Source organism: Engystomops pustulosus, chromosome 8, assembly GCF_040894005.1.
Source record: "Engystomops pustulosus chromosome 8, aEngPut4.maternal, whole genome shotgun sequence".
Taxonomy (NCBI): Eukaryota; Metazoa; Chordata; class Amphibia; order Anura; family Leptodactylidae; genus Engystomops; species Engystomops pustulosus.
Window position 1 is genome coordinate 88,616,031 of NC_092418.1, and position 21,729 is coordinate 88,637,759.

Sequence of the window (21,729 nt, forward strand, 5' to 3'; positions counted from 1 at the left end):
GAGACATACACATGTAAATATATATCATATGATTCAATGCATAAGTTTATTCTGTCATAACATCTACAACACATTGAATGTGTACATTGGTTAACTATATACCCACACACAAACATGAACATGTCTAAATCATGCATACATATGGGCAGTCACACACATACACATATATCATATGACACACTGTATAGTTTTATAAAGCCATATACATTGTATATACTTTATATATATACACACACACACACACACACAAGCATATACATGTGGATGTCATGCATACAGACAGACAGACACACACATATTATACATACATACATACATACACTCTATACGTTTCTAGAGGTATAGAATCTACAATACTTTACATTTGTTATAGATTGACACTTTCCAGTTGAATCACCACTCTGGGTCATCACCTTGGGTTCTGTCTTGTGTACTATTTTAAGTTACTATCCCTTAATAGTTCATCATAAGGTGGAGATGACAAAGAGGATAGAGAGCACTGAGCAAAAACTGTGCAGAATTTTAAAGTTAAAGAGAGACTGATGAGACATTTCTCACATTCCTTTATTTATTCTGGGTCACACAAAAAGAAAATAGCAACAGGCAACACATTGTAAGAGGTACCTGGTATCTATCTATCTATCTATCTATCTATCTATCTATCTATCTATCTATCTATCTATCTATCTATCTATCTTCTCTCCCTCTCTATATGTAAATACACATATGTGTGGACTCAATTGTGTACAGAGTGTACACACAACCTACATATGACATATGTGCAGACAGAGAAGAGCCTTCCCAGCCCATGTGTTCTTTATGATACCCCTTCCCCCTACTTTACATGTATAATCACAGGCGAATATGGAGCTACACTTTACATGTTCTCTACATTGGAGAACAGTTTATTGGCGCCTACACGAAGTCTATGCAGGTTTGTTAAAAGTCATAAAACAATATAGTAACCGATTTTTAAGAATAGTTATTTTTCTGGATACACATATATAGAGACAGTGTGATAGATAGATAAATAGATAATAGATAGGTAGAAGAAAGAAATAAGAAAGAAAGAAAATGAAAAAGAAAGCGGATAGATAGATATATAGATAGATGGATGGATAGATAGATAGATAGATAGATAGATAGATAGATAGATAGATAGATAGATAGATAGATAGATGTGAGCTGCATTGATCATAATATAGTATCTGTGTACCTGGGGTACTCCTTCAAAAAGGATAAAACATTTACAATGAAGTCATTTATACAAAGTAAATCTAAAAGACTCCTATGTCCAAAGTAGGGAGTTAAGGTCCAAGAGGTCAAGGGTTTAGAGGTCAGATCTCCCGGCTGAAATACAACTAATCGCATAGAAAATTTGTCCTCAGGATGAACCTGTTTTTGGTTAAACAGAAATTTAGGGAAAATACCTTTTTTTTCACCCTCTCAACGTAAAGCTGTTTCTCCGCTGTATGATCTGTCATAGGGACAATGATGCCCCTATAACACATGGATGGGAAATCTTTAATATTATCTCCAGATATCAGTAGCTTGAGAAGTCAGGAGCAAACAAAGAATTCCCCCATATCTCCCTGTCAGTGGTTACTATATGAGCCAGATAAGGATTCCTTACATACCCCATGTACAATTAGTTTCCTGTCTTATAGTTTATGTATACAGCTACTGATTCTTCCTCAAAAGACTGGGAACGGGACAAAATTCGGTCACAAAATGCGTCAAATAGTTCTCCTATAGTGAAAAATGTAGCAAATCTGAACAATTGTAAATGTAAATAATCTGGTATCCAGTAAAAAAAAAAAAAAAAATTAATCCTATACTACCTGAGGTCAACACCTAAATAATTTGTGAATCTTCTTATACTATATGTTCCTTTCTACATGCAGAACAATTTGTAGTATTGAACACCATTTTGTTCTTTTGTTCATTTTGTTCCTATTTTACCATCCACGAACCTGAAATGTTATATTTATCCCTGAAGAAAAGACTCCAATGTTCATTATAGAAGAGGTTTTTCTTTATTGTAAGTTTTATATTTGCTACAGAAAATAATACAAATAAAACAGAATATGCTACATGGAACTGTACACTTTACTAGGACCTTTGAAATTTTCCTTTTTTCCCCCATAAAAATAGCACATTTATCAAATTTATCTTTTTTATTCAAAACCCAAAAATTACATTTTGACTATAAACTAAAATCCTATTTGAGAATGACCTTCCATCGGAGTATCTCCTAACCCCACCATAAATATATAGCCTAGCCAGAGCGAGCATCCTCCCTCCTATACTATACATGAGAACAATTTTCCTTTGTGTATATTTGGCTTTTATTATCATCATTTTTTTTTTTATTCTTGTGTCTTCTGAGATCAGTTCCCCTTTAAATAAATAAGTGAATACACTTTACAAATAAAATAACCCGTTTATTACATCATAATCATTTTTTTTTCCTGTAAAATTTGGTATCGTGTGATTTATAATACTGGCAGTAACAAAGAAGAAACAAGGAAATCATGGAAGAGCTTTCCCATATGGTCGCCACATTTAGGTTTTTATCTCTCCCATTTCCTTGTTAACCCAATGCTGCCCTGTGCTATGAGACAGAACATACAGACAGATTTACCATTTCAGGGTCCTCTTGGTGTGGACAACAAATAATAATAATAATAATAATAAAAAAGAAACATGTCCTCACAGTTACTGATGTCCAGAATTTCTACATTCTTGGTAGGTGTGAGCTTTTACTAGTCCTCGTACAGGTTTATGAAGTCCTGGTAATATTTTATGTCATTTACAGCTCAGAAAAAAAAAATTAAGAAGTAAAAATTAAAAAAATAATCATCTGCACATTTCTTTCTATAAAGAGGTGAGGTCAGTCTGATGTTCCTTGGTAAGAGTTTGTATGTGCTGAGAAGAAGCAGATGAAGATCTCCCCTTTGTATTAGGTAACTTGTGGTCTTTCTTCCATTTCATCCTCCGGTTCTGGAACCAGATTTTGATCTGGCGCTCAGAGAGGCACAGGCTGTGGGCGATCTCTATCCTGCGTCGTCGGGTCAGATACCTGTTAAAATGAAATTCTTTCTCCAGTTCCAGTACTTGCTGCCTGGTGTATGCAGTCCTGGAGCGCTTGGGTTCTCCTCCGGTGTAATTTGGGTTGACTGAAACAAAGCAACGAAAACATACTCCATTAAATCTCATCCGTCTTTGATCGATGTACAATCACTTTACAAACTTCTGATATTCTATGTATCAATCTATGGAAACGATGTTGCATTGTGTATAAATATAGAGATGCAATACAATATACATGTGACTATATGTACATATATGTATGTTGCTATACAGAGAGAGAGAGAGAGCACTACCTTGCTTAATGCATTCATACAATTCATGAAAGATGCAATGATCAGATGATGCTCCATTATATACAAATCTATAGGAGCAATGCTTAATTATTGATGAATATACAGATGTTATACAAGGTACGTGTGACTAGATGTAAATATAAATGTTACTATGGAGAGAGAGCTCTGCTTCACTTCATGCATTTACACACTTCATGAAAGCTACAATGATGCTTCATTATATACATATCTATAGGAGCATCGCAGCATTATTTATGAATATATAGACATGTATACATTGTATAGGTGACCATTTACTCTATATAAAGAGAGCTCTGCCTTGCTTAACCATACACACAAATCATGAAATCTACATATCTATAGGAGCATATATATATATAAATATATATATATATATATATATATATATATATATATATATATAATACAAATACCAATCTATAGGGGCAATGGTGCATTATGTTTGAATATATAAATTCAACACTATATATGTGTGTGTGTGTATATATATATATATATATATATATATATATATATATATACGTGACTACATGAAAATATATATATGGAGAGAGAGGGAATACTACCTTGCTTTACCATACACACAGTTCATGAAATCCATTATATCCATTATATAAAAATCTATAGGAGCAAGGGTGTATGAAAATATAGATACAACACTATATATATGACTATGATTGATATATATATATATATATATATATATATATATATATATATATATGTATGAGAGAGAGAGAGAACATTGTATTGCTTAAGCATGCATACACTTCATGAAATCTACAAACCATGAGCTGTTGCTACATGATATACAAATATATCAGAGCAATGTTATCTATAGGGACAATTGTGCATTATGCATGAATATATAGAAGCAGCTTAATGAAATCTGCAGACCTTTAGATAATGCTACTTTGTGCACACATCTATGGAAACAATTCTGCATCAATATACAGAAGCAATACCATCTAAATATGTGACTATATGTAAATAGAGAGAGCACTACCTTGCTTAATGCATGCACACACTTAGAGGATGGAGTTTGCTCCTCAGCAGAAACAACAAAGCCACATGGCCTATTCCCTCAACCATAAAAATTTATGATGAGTGTAATGGCTTCCTAGGCTTCAAATGGCCATAAATAATATTTTCACCAGCTTCCTAGCCTAGTTTCCTAGAATTAGAGTCTGGATTTGGAAGAAGCAAGCTGCTTACCTGAGTTGCAATGGACTTTCTTCATCCAGGGGTACACTATTGCAGGCTGCTTGGAGAGACTTCCATTTTTAGGGTGCTGCTGCTGGCTGCAGGGTCTGGAGATCTGGGCAGGAGCTGGCATAGGGTCCTCAGGAGCAGGGTATGGGTTCTGTGAGTCCTGCCCATGGTGACCTCTGGGCTGCAGTGCAGAAGAGCCTTGTGCATGGTGGCTACAGCTGAAGGAGGACTCCTCGCTGTAGTTTGGCCGGGAGGTGTAGAGAGCTGGATGCTGGGGATAGTCAGAGCCCTGCTGGGAGCTGTAGAAATCAGGGGCTTGCTCTGCTAGGTAGCTGCTCTGCACATACTCCTCGCATGGAGGGAATTTAGGATCCACATACTTAGAGTTTACCATATAAGAACTCATGGCCATTAATTTCTCAGGATAGAAAATACTAATTTTTCTGCTCTTGTCTTTTTTTTCTTGCCTCCATAGAGCCCTCCTACTTGCTGTCAACTGAATAAAGTTAGGGGGCCACGTGACCAGGCGGGCCAATCACAGGGCAGGAACTTTATCACTGCATTTTTAATTGTAGCTCATAATTTTCAAAGAAAATAACAAAATAATATTGATTTAATTGGATCATTATGAAACATTCCATCCCCTCTCCTGTCTTTAATCACACATTGCAAGTCTTCATGCAAGAAATTCTGCCCTGATCCCTGCATAGAGTGACTACTGGATAAATCAAAATCCATCTTTTTTTACACATGAAACTCATATTTTAGAGGGAATATTTTGAAAGAATCTTTAGGTTTTAAGGCAGATAAATGTCTGTGTTAGTTATTGCTGTGATCTAACGTGAGAAGGGAGAGAGAGCTCTTGTGTTGTCAGGGGGACATCAGGGGCTCTATAACATGTACAATAGACCTGTCTTTGCCTTTGTCTTTCAAGGGGTCATCCAAAAGTTACCAGAATCCAGTCAGGTTGAAAATAAATTAGATAATCAGTAACTTGTGGTTTACTTTTCACAGGGTTCAAAAATAGGAGACAATTATTTTATGTTTGCAGAGATTCCTACAAAATATCATTTTATATTGGAGATTCTTGAACTTTTGGGGGATTTTAAGGATGGACTTTTAGGGGCTTGAATCCGTCCACAATCAATTGCTCCAAAAATGTGATGGAGAAAATTATTATAATGCAAAATGCAAAGAAATATGAATAAAATCAGAAGGAAATATGGATTAAGGTTGTACATAGATAAGTTGGTATCAATATGTGTATATATAGATCTATAACAAGAGCTAGATGGAGGATATATTGATAAAAAAAGGATTTATAGGATGTATTATTTGGGTGAAATGGTAGATGGTATATTGGATAAGGGCTATATTGCATATGGGAAGGGATAGTCTCTCCTCTCTCTCTCTCTCTCTATATATATTTATAGGTTATAGTTACTATGTTCTGTAATATATATATATATATATATATATATATATATATATATATATATATATATATATATATATATATGGTGTAGTGTGTATATATGGTAGGGGACACATCTGAGCATAAATGGCTAAAGATTCAATATTAACCATAGACGGAATGAAAATGAATAATGCAATAATAACTATGAATATGTGTGAATTATTCTCATATCAATGTGATGTGACCTTTTCTAGGTGCATTCGAAGTTTTTGCATCGACCATATATTCCCCTAGAATCGAATCTGTGACTATTGAAACACCACACAAATTCGGTTCTACAGGGTACATATAGACAACGTATAGACAGTCCCTCTATCTAATGCTCTCATAGGAATCACCTATGAATCACCTACATGACAAGGATGATGGCAGGTATGAGGATGGGAAGAGAAAAGGACAAAATAATAATAAATCTATCTATCTATCCATCTATCTGTAGGAGTTCTGATATATTGGACCTGAATAAATAGAATACTAACTATACGAACATGTATCCTAATAATGTATAGCTTATAACTAATAAAAATGAAATAATAAGTGTCATAGGTTGTAAGCAGTTTACCTGACCTCATGTTATTACAGGTTGTGGACATGGTATTTATATATTGTTATATCTATAAAGATTATATATAATCCCAAAGCTGTAATATGTTATCTAATTATTTAGGATACAAACATCCGAAAGGCAAACAATAAGACTCTTAGATAAGGAGTAAAAAATATAGATACAACACACACCATGTGCAGATACAGCAAAGCTAGGTAATAAATGCACCACTCAATATGATATTATTAGGATATTCTTATCATTTTTATGATGGTTACATAGAGCAGCAGTTTTATATCATAATAGTCACCAGGTTGCACATACATTCGGTTATACCATATCTGGACTGCCTATGGTATAGTTCCCGGAGAACATCAGATTGATACAATTTAACACAAAAATATAAATACAGAATATAAAAAATATACTATATAAAGAATAATAATAGACCCATGAGTTCAGAGTATTATTTCACACACAACAACTGTGTAGTTTCAATGTGAGGAAGCATCACAATAGTAAATGGGATGATAATTATCTATAAATACATGTTTTACAGGAGTATTACAGAAGTATTACATACCAGTCAAGTTTCTTGTGAGTAGCCAACCTTTGCACTATGTCAGAAAAAGAGTGTGGTAGCGTTTATGGTGAAGAGCAGGTCAGAGGGCTATTAGCAAACATATCCCAAAGTTTCATTATTTTTAGGGCTCGACAGTCACACAGCAGAGGACAAAAGTTCACGATTTGTTCCTGACCCATGTGCAAAATCAGTGTCCTCCCCTTGCAAATAAAGGGAAAAAAAATCCTCCAAAACATCTAACCATGGATTTCTCTAAATATGACCCCAGATACACCCTTGCAAGGTATGTGCTTTTTGACTGGTTGATTGATATTTATTATTATTATTATTATTATTATTATTATTATTATTATTATGATATATGCATTTTAAATATACGATTTTTTGGTTCATTATTCTGGGAAACTGTTCTGTTGAATTAATTGATACATTTTCTTACTTTAATATGACACTGGCATATTACTATATACATAAGATCAATACAATAGAATAATGAGAAGCTATCTAATATATATATATTTCTACATGTGTCTATGTATGCACATATATTTATCTATCCATCTATAATTTATCTACATATATATATATATATGTGTGTGTGTGTGTTCATCTCTCTCTCTCTCTCTCTCTCTATATATATATATATATATATACATATATATAAATATTTATATTTATACCTCTGTCTTCAAATGTGTGCATGTATTATCTATCTGTATATGTATGAATCTCTATATGTATAAATCTCTCTCTCTATATATATATATATATATGTATATATATATATATATATATATATATATATATATATATATATATATATATCAGAATATATGTGAATATATATCTATTTTTACGGTATTACAAGATCCTATTTTATCATTTATTTTTCTATATAATTCCAGTGCCTAAATGTAGAATATTTATCGTAGAGTCTATGAGACGTTTGAAGCTGTGTTTCCTCTAAAATTAACAATTATTGTGCATATTGTGTACTAAATGTGATGTTTATCTCTACTATTTCCATCCCATAGTTTTGCAGTAAAGAGAACCTAGCTTGGAGCTGACATTTTCATATTAGTTAGACGTGGTGACCTGCATTTCACCTTATGGGAAGACTTGCTCAGACAGGTCAAAGCCACAGTGTTATTGATGAACAAAAGCTTAAATATTCACCTCCTGCTCCACTGCCCATAGAGCTGCTTTTGATCTAAACCCCTTTTTTATGGGGCCTAATTCATCCCAAAAAAATTGTATTATTCAATGTTTTATATCTTAAGATTCACCCCTGTCATTGATGAAGATATAAGATAAGGTGCAGCAGTCAGAAGGGGCGAAATGGCAATCCCTAAATATTACAATTCTATAAAGAAAATAAAGTAGCATTTTTTTCTTATGTTATTAATAAGAATATTCAAATAAAAAATAAATTATAATGTAATTATGTCATAGAAACAAAAAAAACCCGAATATTGTATATTAAATATTGTTGCAATGTTGATAAAAGCTTAATCCAAATTCAATAAATATGCACTGCAGAGAAATTAGCTAATCCCATTGCAGAAAGACTGCAGAGATGATCATCCCATAACCACTTCTGCACTTAATCAAACACCAAGTCATCATCCATTCACGTAAATTCGTGCCATGAATCTAAATCCCATACTAAACCATACTGTATATTATCACTTCTTACTGTGGGAGGCGCTATACAGTTCAACAATAACTTATAGTACATCCAAAACCCAACCAAGACAGACAACTGGAAAATCTCCAGAATCAATAAAAGTATTTAATAGAATTACATCACTTCCAGTCAAAACTGTACCCCCATCACATATTCCTGCCATAAACTCCCAGAATGCACCAAACTCATTTACATATGAAATTACTGCCAAGTCATTTAGCTATGCAGAAACCCCAACACTATATAATTGCAAATAATCTATGATATATATAATATATAAATTCATCTTGATGCATCATCTCACATCAATGCATAATATCGTAGGGATGTGTTATATTTCACAACAATACATAGTATCACATTGCTATTAATACATCATATCACACATATACATCATCTGACATTAATACATAATATCACATTGAAATATTATCTGATAATAATACATAATATCATACAAATACATCATCTGACATGAATCCATAAAATAACATTGGAATATTATCTGACAATAATCCATAATATCACCCTAATACACTGGATGATGTACACAATGATCACCTATAGGAAAGCTAGAAATAGGAGAGTCGTATTCTTACCCCACATCTCCATCCATTGTGTGTGACCTGTTGCAAAACAAACAAAACAATTTATTCAACAAAGTGTAAAGTACAAATAGAAACGAACATAAACGAGAATAATAGAGATAAAAGGGAGTATAAGCATAAACTACATCTCACATAGACATTGCTCTCATTCGTTTTGTTCCACAAAATTGCCTTCAAGTTCACAGTTGAACTAAACCAGATCAAACATGATACCAGATTCTGTATATTACAGAGATAGATAACTTGTCCCATTGGGGGTTATGTATTTTCATGGTGAAGTAAAGCCCTGTCCCTCACAAACACGTGCATGTCCCCTGCTCCCCCATCCAGTGTTACATAGAGAATCACTTACTTTCTATTCTTTTCCTATTTCTTCTTCTTCTTCTTGTAAAGTGGATCCAGCAGATAGAAAGGCTCCAGTGCTGGCAGATCCAGGCAGAATGATCCCTTCTAAACACTGATCCTTATTACTACATGCAGGAACACAACGCATCTGCACTTGTATGCTGTTAAACTAATTTATGGTGGGAATTATATTTTAGCTTGTCAACTCTCAAGCCATAAAACAAAGTTTATTGGAATCACGTGCTCCCATCCAGCCACTCAGGACTCATCTCAGTGGAACCATAAATAACCATCAGCTTTAAACTTCTATTCACTAGATTGAGATTCCCAGAAGCCTCTAATAGTAACACCAAATAAAAGAAGGAATATTTAAAAAAAAGTGAAAGTTCTGCTGCAGTGCAGGTCATACAGAGCCAAGAGGGGGAACTAGGGCACAGAAATGCTGAGGAAATAGATAGATAGATAGATATAGAGATAGATAGATAGATATAGAGATAGGTGGATAGATAGATAATTGATTGATAGATAGATAGATAGATATACAGATAGATAGATAGATAGATAGATAGATAGATAGATAGATAGATGGATATATAGAAAAATCTAGAGATAGATAGATAGATAGATCGATAGATAGCTAAATAGATCGATATATATATAGATAGATAGATAGATAGATAGATAGATAGATAGATAGATAGATGAATGAATGAATGGAGAAATATAGAGATAGATAGATAGATAGATAGATAGATAGATAGATAGATAGATAGATAGATAATAGATAGATAGACAGATAAAAAGATTTAGAGAGAGGTAAAGATAGATCAATTTAGATACTTTTTGCAACATTCCAAATATTTAAAAAGGTAAAAAAAAAATTACAAATCCCATAAAAAATAATATTTAATTGCCTTTATCTCTAGATTCCATGATACATGAATTATAAAAGAATATATAAATTAATTCCATGTTCTTTTTTATATGTTATTGTCTATGTTATTTTATGCAGGACCAATCAGCAATATTGAAGATACTGAAACTGAGGAAGAATTCACCCCTTTAGGGGAATGTAGTCTTTATAAGAGGTTGGCAAATGGACCACATCCTAAGAAAACTAAAATATTTATTCAGTGCTTTGGGTGTCACTTGTAATTTACAAAGCAACAAAGTGATTACAACTTCTAGTAGTGAGAAGATCTTTGAACTTTGGAGGCTGGGGAGAATGTGGTGTAAAGCCATAAAACAAAATAGTGTGAATACCTTTTATTTCCTTAAGGTTTCCCAAGACTGAGTGTGAAGGAGGAGACCCCAGGATGCAGAAGAAGCACAATTTATCACAATTTACCAGATGCACCATATGTGAGGCTGATGATGCATCCCAATTATGGACCAGAAAAATATTCTACCTCTACTACATGTCTAATAACTAGATGGGAAGATGATTATTTTGATGTAGTCATTAGGTGAATGGATACATTGTGGACACTTTGTTAGAATCTTATATATGTGTCTGTTAATTTTTCTGTAGTCATTAGGTGTTAGGTGATTGGATATCTTGTGGACATTATGTTATGGCTTTATATACTGTACGTGTACTCATTATGTTGCAGTCAATAGGTGCTTGGATACATTGTGGATAATTAATGTTATAATCTCTCTCTCTCTCTCTCTCTCTCTCTCTCTCTCTCTCTATATATATATATATATATATATATATATATATATATATATATATTCTCATTTCTTGCCATATGGACACATTTATACATATAAACTATATGACTAAAAGTACATTTTGAATAATGTATAAAGGATGTTTCATTGTAATTAAGTCCTTATATGCCTGATGTACAATGTTTCCACTGTGATTGAAGTGCATTAATAATGGTATATATCTTATTTTATAGATTTTATATCCAACCTTCACAAGTCTCAGCAGTGTTTGCAGCTTTTACTCTTTGCTCAGTACAGAAAATCATTTAGTAAATGAAGGGTATTATTCCCTATGAAAGGTATGGGGATTAATGTATGCCATCATGTTTGAGGACAACTCTGCAAATAGGCAAAGCAGGTGCATTATTTAACTAGTACATTAATTCTTGTCATCAGCTGAGCTGCATTTTCAGCTATCTATCATACACAGCTCTGCATTGTATATCAGTACAGTACATGGAAGAAGCTTCTTCTCCAGCAATTTTCATTCAATGGTTTAACTGATGCTTTAGAGATTAAAATACTTGGCTGAGTCTTGTATGAGTCTTAAAGATAATGAATACAGGACATTAGCTGAGATCACGTGCTCCTCACCCCCCCCCCCCCAGGTTAACCAAAGGGCAAGTCACACACTAATTCACAGAATACAAGAGACTTGTCCAACAGCGCCTTCCTATGGGCACTCAGGGGAACTACACCATACAATAACAATGGCACATGAACTTCAGTTCATCCTTGGCTAAAGCTGGATTGTTGTAACCATTTCCCCTCCATAAAAGTGCAAGTAGAACCGCTTTTATCACCCTGTAATTCCTAGAGTGGTTACCAATAGATCTTGGTAATTAAATATGACCTCCCCCAATATATCTTTTTTAATTATCCCACATGGGCCAATGTATGGTCTTACAGAATAGATCTTTCTATGTGTTACAATACATTGGGGTTTCTTGTACTTCACTCCTAGCCCCAGTATGTTGTATTGGGTATATGGAGGGATATTTACTTTTTAGTGAATTCAGTCAAAAATATGAGATTTGAAGTTTGGATCTTTCCAGTTGCAAATAAAATAAAATAATAAAATAATAAAATATAAATATATTCTTCATTACTTGTCTTGTTGGTAAAATGTTGGTGAACAGGAACAGTTACCACCAGGAATTAAATAGTCAAGTCAAATATGTACCGTCATAGAGGCCATTCTAGTATGGCAGAACCCCACATGGGTTGGTCTATTGTATTATAAAGAAGGGCATCTGCACAGGCATACAGGGTATGTACAAGTATTCATCACCCAAATGTAACATTCTGTCTTCTAATTGGATACTATAGTTAGTATATATGTGTTAGTTTAGTGAGGCATTGTATTTATAAAGTCTGTCAAAAGGGGGAACACTATCTTCCTTTCAAAAACTCTACTGGATGGCTGCAATGGACCCACATGTCTAGTGGGTTGATGCGGATGTTGCATTTCTAGAGTAATAGGTAAGGTCCTTCTGCTGCTGAGCTTCCCTCTGAATGGAAAAGACTGAAGGCTCTTGCTCCATGGCCTAAAATAGCTTTTCAATGTATTGGCTGACAGTGGCTGTCAATACAGTTTTAAGTATAATGGCAGACATAACGCTTCTATATGGTTCCCCAAACTAGTTGGTGTACAACAACTGGTCTGGGTGAATTGGCTGCAAGCCACAAATGTGTGTGGGCCTGAAAGAATTGAGTGGTATCTATTATGAGTAAATCTTCCTCTGCCAGTGAACTGTGGCCTGTAGTATTCAACATTTGTATCTGATGAAGCATCTGGTCTCCATGTGATGAGAACACGTGATTCTCACTGATCTCCATGGGACCTTTGTGCCATCTCTTTCCCATCGACGTCTAGGTTATAGAGTATCACCTGATCTCTCAATATTGCTCAATACAAGCCTGTAAAATGTAACAATTAAAATCAATATGTATAGATTTTTTGTAAATGCAGATCTTAGTATATCAAACATGTGCAAGCACTTGATGATTTTTATTCCTCAGTCGTCCAGACAATGGCAATAAAGGATATTAAAGAGCCAACAACCAAGCTTTTCATAAATTCTACATAAAACAAAAGGGGCATTCTCCGCTGCTCCAGGGTAATGTGCGTGGTCTGCTTGGAATCGAATGTGGGAATGTCATAAAGTATTGGAAAATTATACTGGATGTGCCTGACATTAGAACAGACAAGAGGTGGAGAAGAAGTCCATAAGAACTACTAAGGGTGGTACTTCCATCTCCTCATCTATATCACCGAATGTTGTATCACCTGGTACACCTAATATTTCACATCTAAGCATTTATATGTAATATTGGGCCCCAAATTTCACAAAAAAATACATGAACCTTCTGTTATATGTAGCTACAATATAATCTTGGTGCCAATGACCAAGCCCTTACCATGTATTTAGTAGATCCATTGTTCGAGAGAAGGGGGTCAGAATACATAATGAAGCCTATACATGCACAGTTTTGTAAGGTAAGGGGAACCATATTTGGAGCCATGTTTGCACGTTACTGCCTATTAAAGGAACACTCCAGTTACAGATAATTCATTGAATAATACATGAGGCAGGGTCTGAAGGGAGGAGCATGACTCATTACCATTGTATTCCTAGAACCTGGAGTCATGCTCCTCCCTTCAGGCCCTGCACAAGGAATAATTAAAGAGGACCTGTCACCTGTAAAAACTGCACTAGACTAAAGTCTAAAGTAAGCAGCTCCTAGTGCCACAGTGTTACACTGCTAGTGTTATCAGAAACCTCCGATAATGCTAGCAAACACTGCTGCGCTGTACAATAGAATACTGCGGACCGCGCTGTAAGCGGTCAGGCGTATTCATGAGGGGGTGGTCTGAGGCGCTGCTTCACACCCGGTCCGGCCCTCCTACTCCATAGGTGGGCGGTGACTGCTGACTGGTGACCGCTCCTAATCCCGCCCCCTCATGAATACGCCCGACCGCTTACAGTGCGAACTGGCGTTTCTATTGTACAGCATGGCAGTGTTTGCTAGCGTTATCGGAGGTTTCCGATAAAGCTACCAGCACTAGTACAGTTTTTACAGGTGACAGGTCCATTTTAATTAGTGCAGCTGTGACTGGAGTATCCCTTTAAATTGTTAGTATATCTGTTTCAGAAAATTCTTCTATTCCTCATTAAAATAACTATTTTGTATTATGACTCTATTTTGAGTCCTTCCTCTTGAATATTTATGAACAAAATGATATCCAGATAATATTATTCTCTTTGTTACACTGACAGTGTCATTCCTATGTAGACCACTTTACATACGTATGAGAATATATGCAGCCAATCTTCATTCAGGTCCATGATAGTAACCCTAATTTTGTTTTCATTAACAAGAAGTAATTTCTTAGGCCAAATTCACACTTCCGTTCCTTACCTCTGTTAAAAAAAAGTGAAGAATGGAGGTTTAACGTATCTGTTAAAAACCCCATTGACATCAATGTAAATTTTATGGAATTCGTTATGGTCAGTTTTGTCATGGATCCATTATCCTTTATGGAGGAAATGTACTGCAGCCTCCATCACTTTTTCCATCCAAATAAACACATGGATAACGGATCCATGACAAAACTGACCATAACGGATGACATTAAATTTACATTGATGCAAATTGGATTTTTATTTGATACGTTAAGCCTCCATACTTTACTTTTTTAAAGGCAATAAGGACTGGAGGTGTGAAATGAGCCATACACTCAACACTTGATATGCTGCACTAGCAATCATTTTTTATTGATAGCATATAAATTGACCGTCCTGACATACGATTTTATCAAAAGCTTAATCAAATTTGCTAAACTTTTGATGTAGTGCTGAAAGGAAATCTATAATCAAAACCCATCATGATACACCAGGGACACTTACTCATAGATCCAGGCACTATGACCGACTATTTATATTTATTATTTATGGCCTCCTTCCTTCTAAAATCAACTTTTAAAATTATGATAATGAGCCAGAAGTGCACTAAGTCCCATCATGCAGTAAATTTACTTTCTCAGATTACATCAGGCAGAAGGAGGGAGATACGCGGAGGGAGAGACAGTGTAACAGCCTGGTTTTAAAGTTGACTTTAGAAGGGTAGAGGCTATGGATAACATATATAAAAAGATCACCACAGTCACACTGCCTGGATCTATAAGTACTATAAGATTTTTTTCTATAAGTACTATAAGATTTTGTTCTATAAGTACTATAAGATTTTGGTGGCAGATTTCCTTTAAAGGCTTTATTCTTATCACATAAAGTGGTGGCATATTTATAATATCTGACTTCTGGGATCTCCACCAATAACTATAGAGGACTTGCAGTGTCTCTACCATTTCTTTTTTTTTTTTTAAGCCGTCCCATTCACTATTAATGATTATACAAATCCCATCTTTGTAACCACATTTCCTTTAATTTTGCAGTTGCATACTTCTGGGACATTATTCATAAACTGGTGCTGAGTGCTGTGATGCTGCCTCCAGATTAATCCGGCCAGTCGGCTGCACGGCACACTGATGCGCTGCGCTGCCGGAGCACTGAACAGGCGCAGGCTATAGGCACCGCCCAGAGCCGGCCCAGTGCATGGTGCAGCAGCTTCCCTGCCACGCCCACTTGGCATAGAGGGGGAAGAAGTTGCAATTTCCGGCTTTTGTGCCGGGATAAATCCTCTACATTGTGTATTAGATTGGCTATTCCCCTCCTACTCATTGGCTGAGGCTGTAAAACAACTGGCTACAGCAGGAGCCTCCCTCTATCCCTCTTTCTGAAAATAAAAATTTGTTAAACCTCTATTTCTCTGCAGGATTTCTTCAAAGAGTACAGGTAGTTTATTGTCCAAAATAAGAATATCCCTTCATGTGTCGCCTTAATTCTCTTTACTTTTGCAAGTCTTACAAGTCTTTGTTATTAGACATTCATAAACATCTTATAGCTCATACAACCAAATGCCCCAATTCCCCCCACTCTTCCATAATGGAAGTCATAGGTGGAAATGATGACCGGCAAGTTGGAATTCAACTGCCTGATTTCTTTTGTGCACTAAAAATAACCCAGTTCTGTAGGAGTCTGGGAGTATCATTGCAGCAGCCATGAGGTGAGTTGAGCCTATTGCCTCAGGCAGCACCAACTGCAGCAAGATGGGGGCAGCATTAGGGCTGGTACAGCAGGACCTCACATGCAAAAATGGTGTCTCTTAACATCCGATGTCAGCATAAGTGTAAGACACTGCATAAAGAACCCATTTACTAATAAAATAACCTGATATATTGTATAATAATAATAATTCCCTTATATAGCGCACACAGATTACACAGCGCTGCACAGAGATCGCCAAATCAGTCCCTGTCCCCAATGGGGCTCACAATCTAATCCTACCAGCATGTTTTGGAGTGTGGGAGGAAACCGGAGGACCTGGAGGAAACCCACGCAAACACAGACTACTGCAGGGGGCACCGGACTCAGCCAATAACATATGTGTATAGTCAGGAGAGATCAGGAGCGACAGTAAATGTAAAGCATACAGGAGTTTACACATCTAGACTATTGATGAAATATCTGAAGGATAGGTCATAAGTAAATGACAGACGCAGCTCTTACCTCTAGGACCCACACCTATCTTAATAAGGAATGTCTGTGTACCCCATTTCCGCAGCTGAGCTGAAAGGAAACTGTGCTGCGCAGGATCTATGGGAGCTAAGAAATGGCTGACACTATACACTCAGCGCTCCCATACAGTTGTGTGAAGAAAGGCTGCACATGCGCGGCACAATCTACGTTCATCGAATATCCCAGAGGTAAAACCTGCATCTATTGTCATACATGGCTTAGATAGGAAAACCCTTGTGAGATTTTGTCAACTTTAAGGAATACTTCTAAATTCTACAATTAGAACACATTGGGGGGTATTTATCAGAACTTCTACTATACAAAAGGGGTGCAGAAGACCGGGAAAAATCGCTAATTATAGCTTATTACTAGCACTTGCGATTATTTTCACCTGTCTGTCACCTCCATACCAGGGGGAAGGTGAAGGGGGGAGTGGCTAGCAGGGTTATAGGCGCTGCCGCCAGGGATAAGTGGGCCGGAGTGGGGCAGCCGGTGGCATCTCAAATCTGAGAAGTCGCTGACTGTGGTTATTTCTACGCCAGGTAGGACCTTTTAGGTCCTCTTGGCATATCCAGGTCTGCAAGGCTATCATCCACGGGCGCACAAGCGTCAGCTCATGATAAATACCCCCCATTGATCCACCCCTTAAAGGGAATGGTTAATTAGAGCAAGAACTGTCCAAGTACCTTAAAACAAAACAGGCACATTTTGGAGAATCGGATCTTCATTATAGGTTGGATTTACCAACTTTAATTCTAACTCATTAAAATAGTGGGACCCCCTAAAGCTCTAAAACTGGTCCTCCCTATACACATGCATACTCTGCCCAGCCGACCCAAAGCCTGTGTTCTCAACAGGAGGGGAGAATAAACCTAAAGTGTATGGGAATCCTAATGCTATGCTTAAGTACCTTCAGTAAAAGCTCAATAATACTATTTTCTGTAGTGTCTTTCTAAGCAATAATAGCAATCATCCCAACTAATTACTTAAAGGAAATCTACCATAATAAACCATGTACATTTACTCATAGATCCAGGTACCAGTAATCTATATTTAAAACTTTTACAAGGGCTATGGGCGTTGTTACCTGAGCCCCTCTATGGTGTAGATTCACAGGCTGTTACACGGTCTCACCTTCACTCTCACTCCCTTAACACTTCCGCTCCCTCTCTTTCGCTGTAATCTCACGCAGTGGTAGGGGACAGCGCTCCTGCACAGTATAACCTTAAGATTCCAAAGGAAGAACGATCCAGCGCATAAGGTTAAAAGTGCCTCCAAATTTTATTGTGAATTCCAGACAAGGCACTACATGAAAAACGCACAATGGCACTGCGTCCAGACGGTAGGCTACAGGCTCAAGCCTACGCGCTTCGAGCGCGTTACACACTCTTAGTCATGGCTCCTGACTAACCTTAAGATAACAGCAAATAGTCTGGATCGTCTAGAAAATTTACCACTGAAAATATGGCAAATTTAACCTTCCACATTGAAAGCCAATTTCTGTGCTGATAAAAATGCATCGTCTAGATGGTTGTAGCTTGTGATAATTAGGGGCAAAAATTGAACTAGTGCACCACAACCTTGATATATTAGGCCCAATGTATAAAGAATATATATAAAACTGTTTAATAGATAGATTGCATATAGAAACTTAAATAATAAATAGATTTGATATAGAAAAATAGATAATACATAGATGGATATATAGATGATAGATAAATAGATGAAGCTATATATAACAAATAGAAAAATACATGATAGATAGATAGATAGATAGATAGATAGATAGATAGATAGATAGATAGATAGATAGATATGATGAGTGGTCGGATCCTTAGATCGTTTGATACATAGCTTAATAGGTATAAATAGATTAACAAAAGATAGATAAATGATGATAGATATATAGACCATACATAAATACATGATAGATAGATAGATAGATAGATAGATGATAATACATGAAACTGAAGTGTGAAAAAGCCCATTGGTTCAGTAAGGCATGAGTGAAAAATCACTGAAGCCAGGAAGAGGAAACCAATCTGTATGTGTCCATAGGTCAAAATGGGTTCAGTGAAAAAATCACTGGTGTTAAAAAAAATGCCAATGTGAAATCACCCTGAGATAGATAGATAAATGGATATATAGATGGATATATAAATACATGATAGATAGATAGATAGATAGATAGATAGATAGATAGATAGATAATAGATAGACATTTTTTTAGAAAAGAATTATAGTAAGAGATGGAGGGTTAATGTGTGACTTTGATCTGGGGGCACAGTCCATCTTTCTGGAAGTGATTCAAACACCTGGTGTACAGGACAGGGATCTGCTTATGTTTTACTCTGTCAGGATGCACATCTATAACTCAATGAGGATTGTATGCAAACTATTACAAGATTCTTGATAAACATTCTTCACTGATAGTTGTGTCCTGTGGAGGAGACCCTGGTTATTTTACACACAGCTATGGTACTGGGAGATCAGAGTTACACTTAGAATTCCATAATGTCAGTATAGGGATTGATGATTATCTACAGACCAGAAAGCTCTGGGGATACAACATTGTGATCTTCTTATGAGTAAGGTCTGTGCTTCAGATGGTATTCATTACAGTTAAATACCCTCTACAGTGAAGGTATCTTCATATCCTCTGCAACAATGTGTAAAGCAACTTTACAGGAAATCCACCATCAAAAACCATCATGATAAACCATAGGCACTTACACATAGATCCAGGCACCATGACTGTGGTAATCTTGTTATATTTATTATCCATGGACCCCTTTCTTCAAAAAATAAACTTTTAAAATTATGCTAATGCACCAGAAGGGCTGTGGGAGCATTGCCAGAGCCCCTCTGTGCTGCAGATTCACAGGCTGTTACACTGTTTTCCCACTGCTCCCACTGCACTTCCCTTCTCCCTCTTTTTGCTATATTCTCAGAGCAGCAGCACATGGTAGAAGGGGGAAGTGCTAAGGGAACAGAGGGAAGGGTGAGACAGTATAATAGCCTGTAAAGCCAGATTGCAGAGGGGCTAGGGTAGCTCTTCAGGCTCATTAGCATAATTTTAATGTTGGTTTAGTAAGGAAGGAGGCCATGAATAACAAATGGAAGAAGATCTGGGTCTATGAGTATAGTGTTTATCATGATGTATTTTGAAGGTAGATTTCCATATATACATATATAGTGCTGTGCATTAAGATCATAAATGCCTGTCCTTCATGCAGGATACATTCACAGGCAGGGGTGTAATGTATTTCTCTATGGTGAAGTGAAAGAGGCCCCAAGGGACAAAGGTCTGAGGGTGAAAGTGGCCTGTGGGTGCATTCATACTTGAGTAGTTTATGTTTGCTTGCAACAAAAAGGAAAGTGATAGCTCTATCAATGAATTCTATTCTCCTCCAATGCACTGCTAGACCTCAGTGTTATCACTTTACACAGTCCGTGATACATACAATGGCATTACCAGTTCATACCCTACAATATTCCCAAATACAGGGTACATAAAGGTCAGTTCACTCTGGTTCACCTTTGGAAAACCGCTTTGCCCCCAAAGTTCACACAATGGTCAATACTATATGTATTTTTCAGTTGAGCAATGAATGTTTCTTGCATTGCTTCTCTGTCCCCTGCTCTAATGTAGTTGCTGCAGTGGCCATTGTCTTCATTCCAGAACCAGAAGGAACAATGGGCACTGCCTACATGCGGATCTGTAATGCCCTGCCCTTCTGGCTGTGCTGTGAAAGATAGGGAGAACAGCAGAGACCTCAGCTATAGTATCCCCAATAAGGTTTAATTCATTGTATACAAATTGTATCACCTGCCCTACATTACCCTCATTTAAGTCAAACACATGACACTCCTCCCATAAAGGACTCCCCCAATATTATGGCAACCAACTCAAATTTTCCTGTAGATTTCATTGATTTATTCATAAATACATTAGCAAAAATTAGTTGGTGAGAACACAGTCATATCCTGTGTTTGTTCTTCCATTATAATAGTTTGCACCATCTTCCATCTGTTTAGTATTAAAATCTCAGCTGTTGAAAAAATGATGTATGTTTTCAAATTATGTGATGTATTTGTTATACTCTTCTAGTTTATTTTTAAATATACAGAATCTCTTTCCCATTCTATTTGTCTCCCTAAGGATTCTACTAGGACTGTCAAATAACCATCAGATGCTTTACAGTACTATCAGATGTAAAATTGCAATATCTAGCCATCTCATATCTATCTATCTATCTATCTATCTATCTATCTATCTATCTATCTATCTATCTATCTATCTATCTATCTATCTATCCCATAACTATGTATCTACTTAAAGCAGCTCCATATTTGCATGGTCTATCCAATGTACAGCTGTTAAATATCTTTAAGCATGAAATGAAATCATATATGTATATCTGCACCCATCTTTAAAAAGTCATTTGTTCCACCAGTCATTATAAATACAGCATATTGTACTACATAAAATGTGCAGTGCCTATACA

General features: G+C 36.1%; 2 protein-coding genes across 2 annotated transcripts in view; both read right to left on the bottom strand.

Moving 5' to 3' along the window:
• HOXD3 (homeobox D3) overlaps positions 1 to 21,729 on the bottom strand; it is a 37,976-nt gene that overhangs the window by 13,115 nt on the left and 3,132 nt on the right. The window contains exon 2 of the mRNA XM_072121652.1: positions 9,513 to 9,539. The gene's annotated coding sequence lies outside the window, so the exon portion shown is untranslated. The remainder of the gene's footprint in view (positions 1 to 9,512; positions 9,540 to 21,729) is intronic.
• On the bottom strand, positions 2,297 to 5,888 carry HOXD4 (homeobox D4). Its single transcript, XM_072121654.1, has 2 exons — positions 4,623 to 5,888; positions 2,297 to 3,179 (listed from the first exon to the last, which is right to left on the bottom strand). Exons 1-2 carry the CDS (start codon positions 5,029 to 5,031, stop codon positions 2,878 to 2,880), a joined length of 711 nt encoding a protein of 236 aa, XP_071977755.1. The 5' UTR covers positions 5,032 to 5,888; the 3' UTR covers positions 2,297 to 2,877.

Bases quoted from the DNA above. Each gene is read 5' to 3' on its own strand.
- HOXD4 (XM_072121654.1), bottom strand. From the start codon at position 5,031: ATGGCCATGAGTTCTTATATGGTAAACTCTAAGTATGTGGATCCTAAA. The intron at 3,180-4,622 runs GTAAGCAGCTTG...GCTTTGTTTCAG, and splicing joins GAAAGTCCATTGCAACTCAG to TCAACCCAAATTACACCGGA.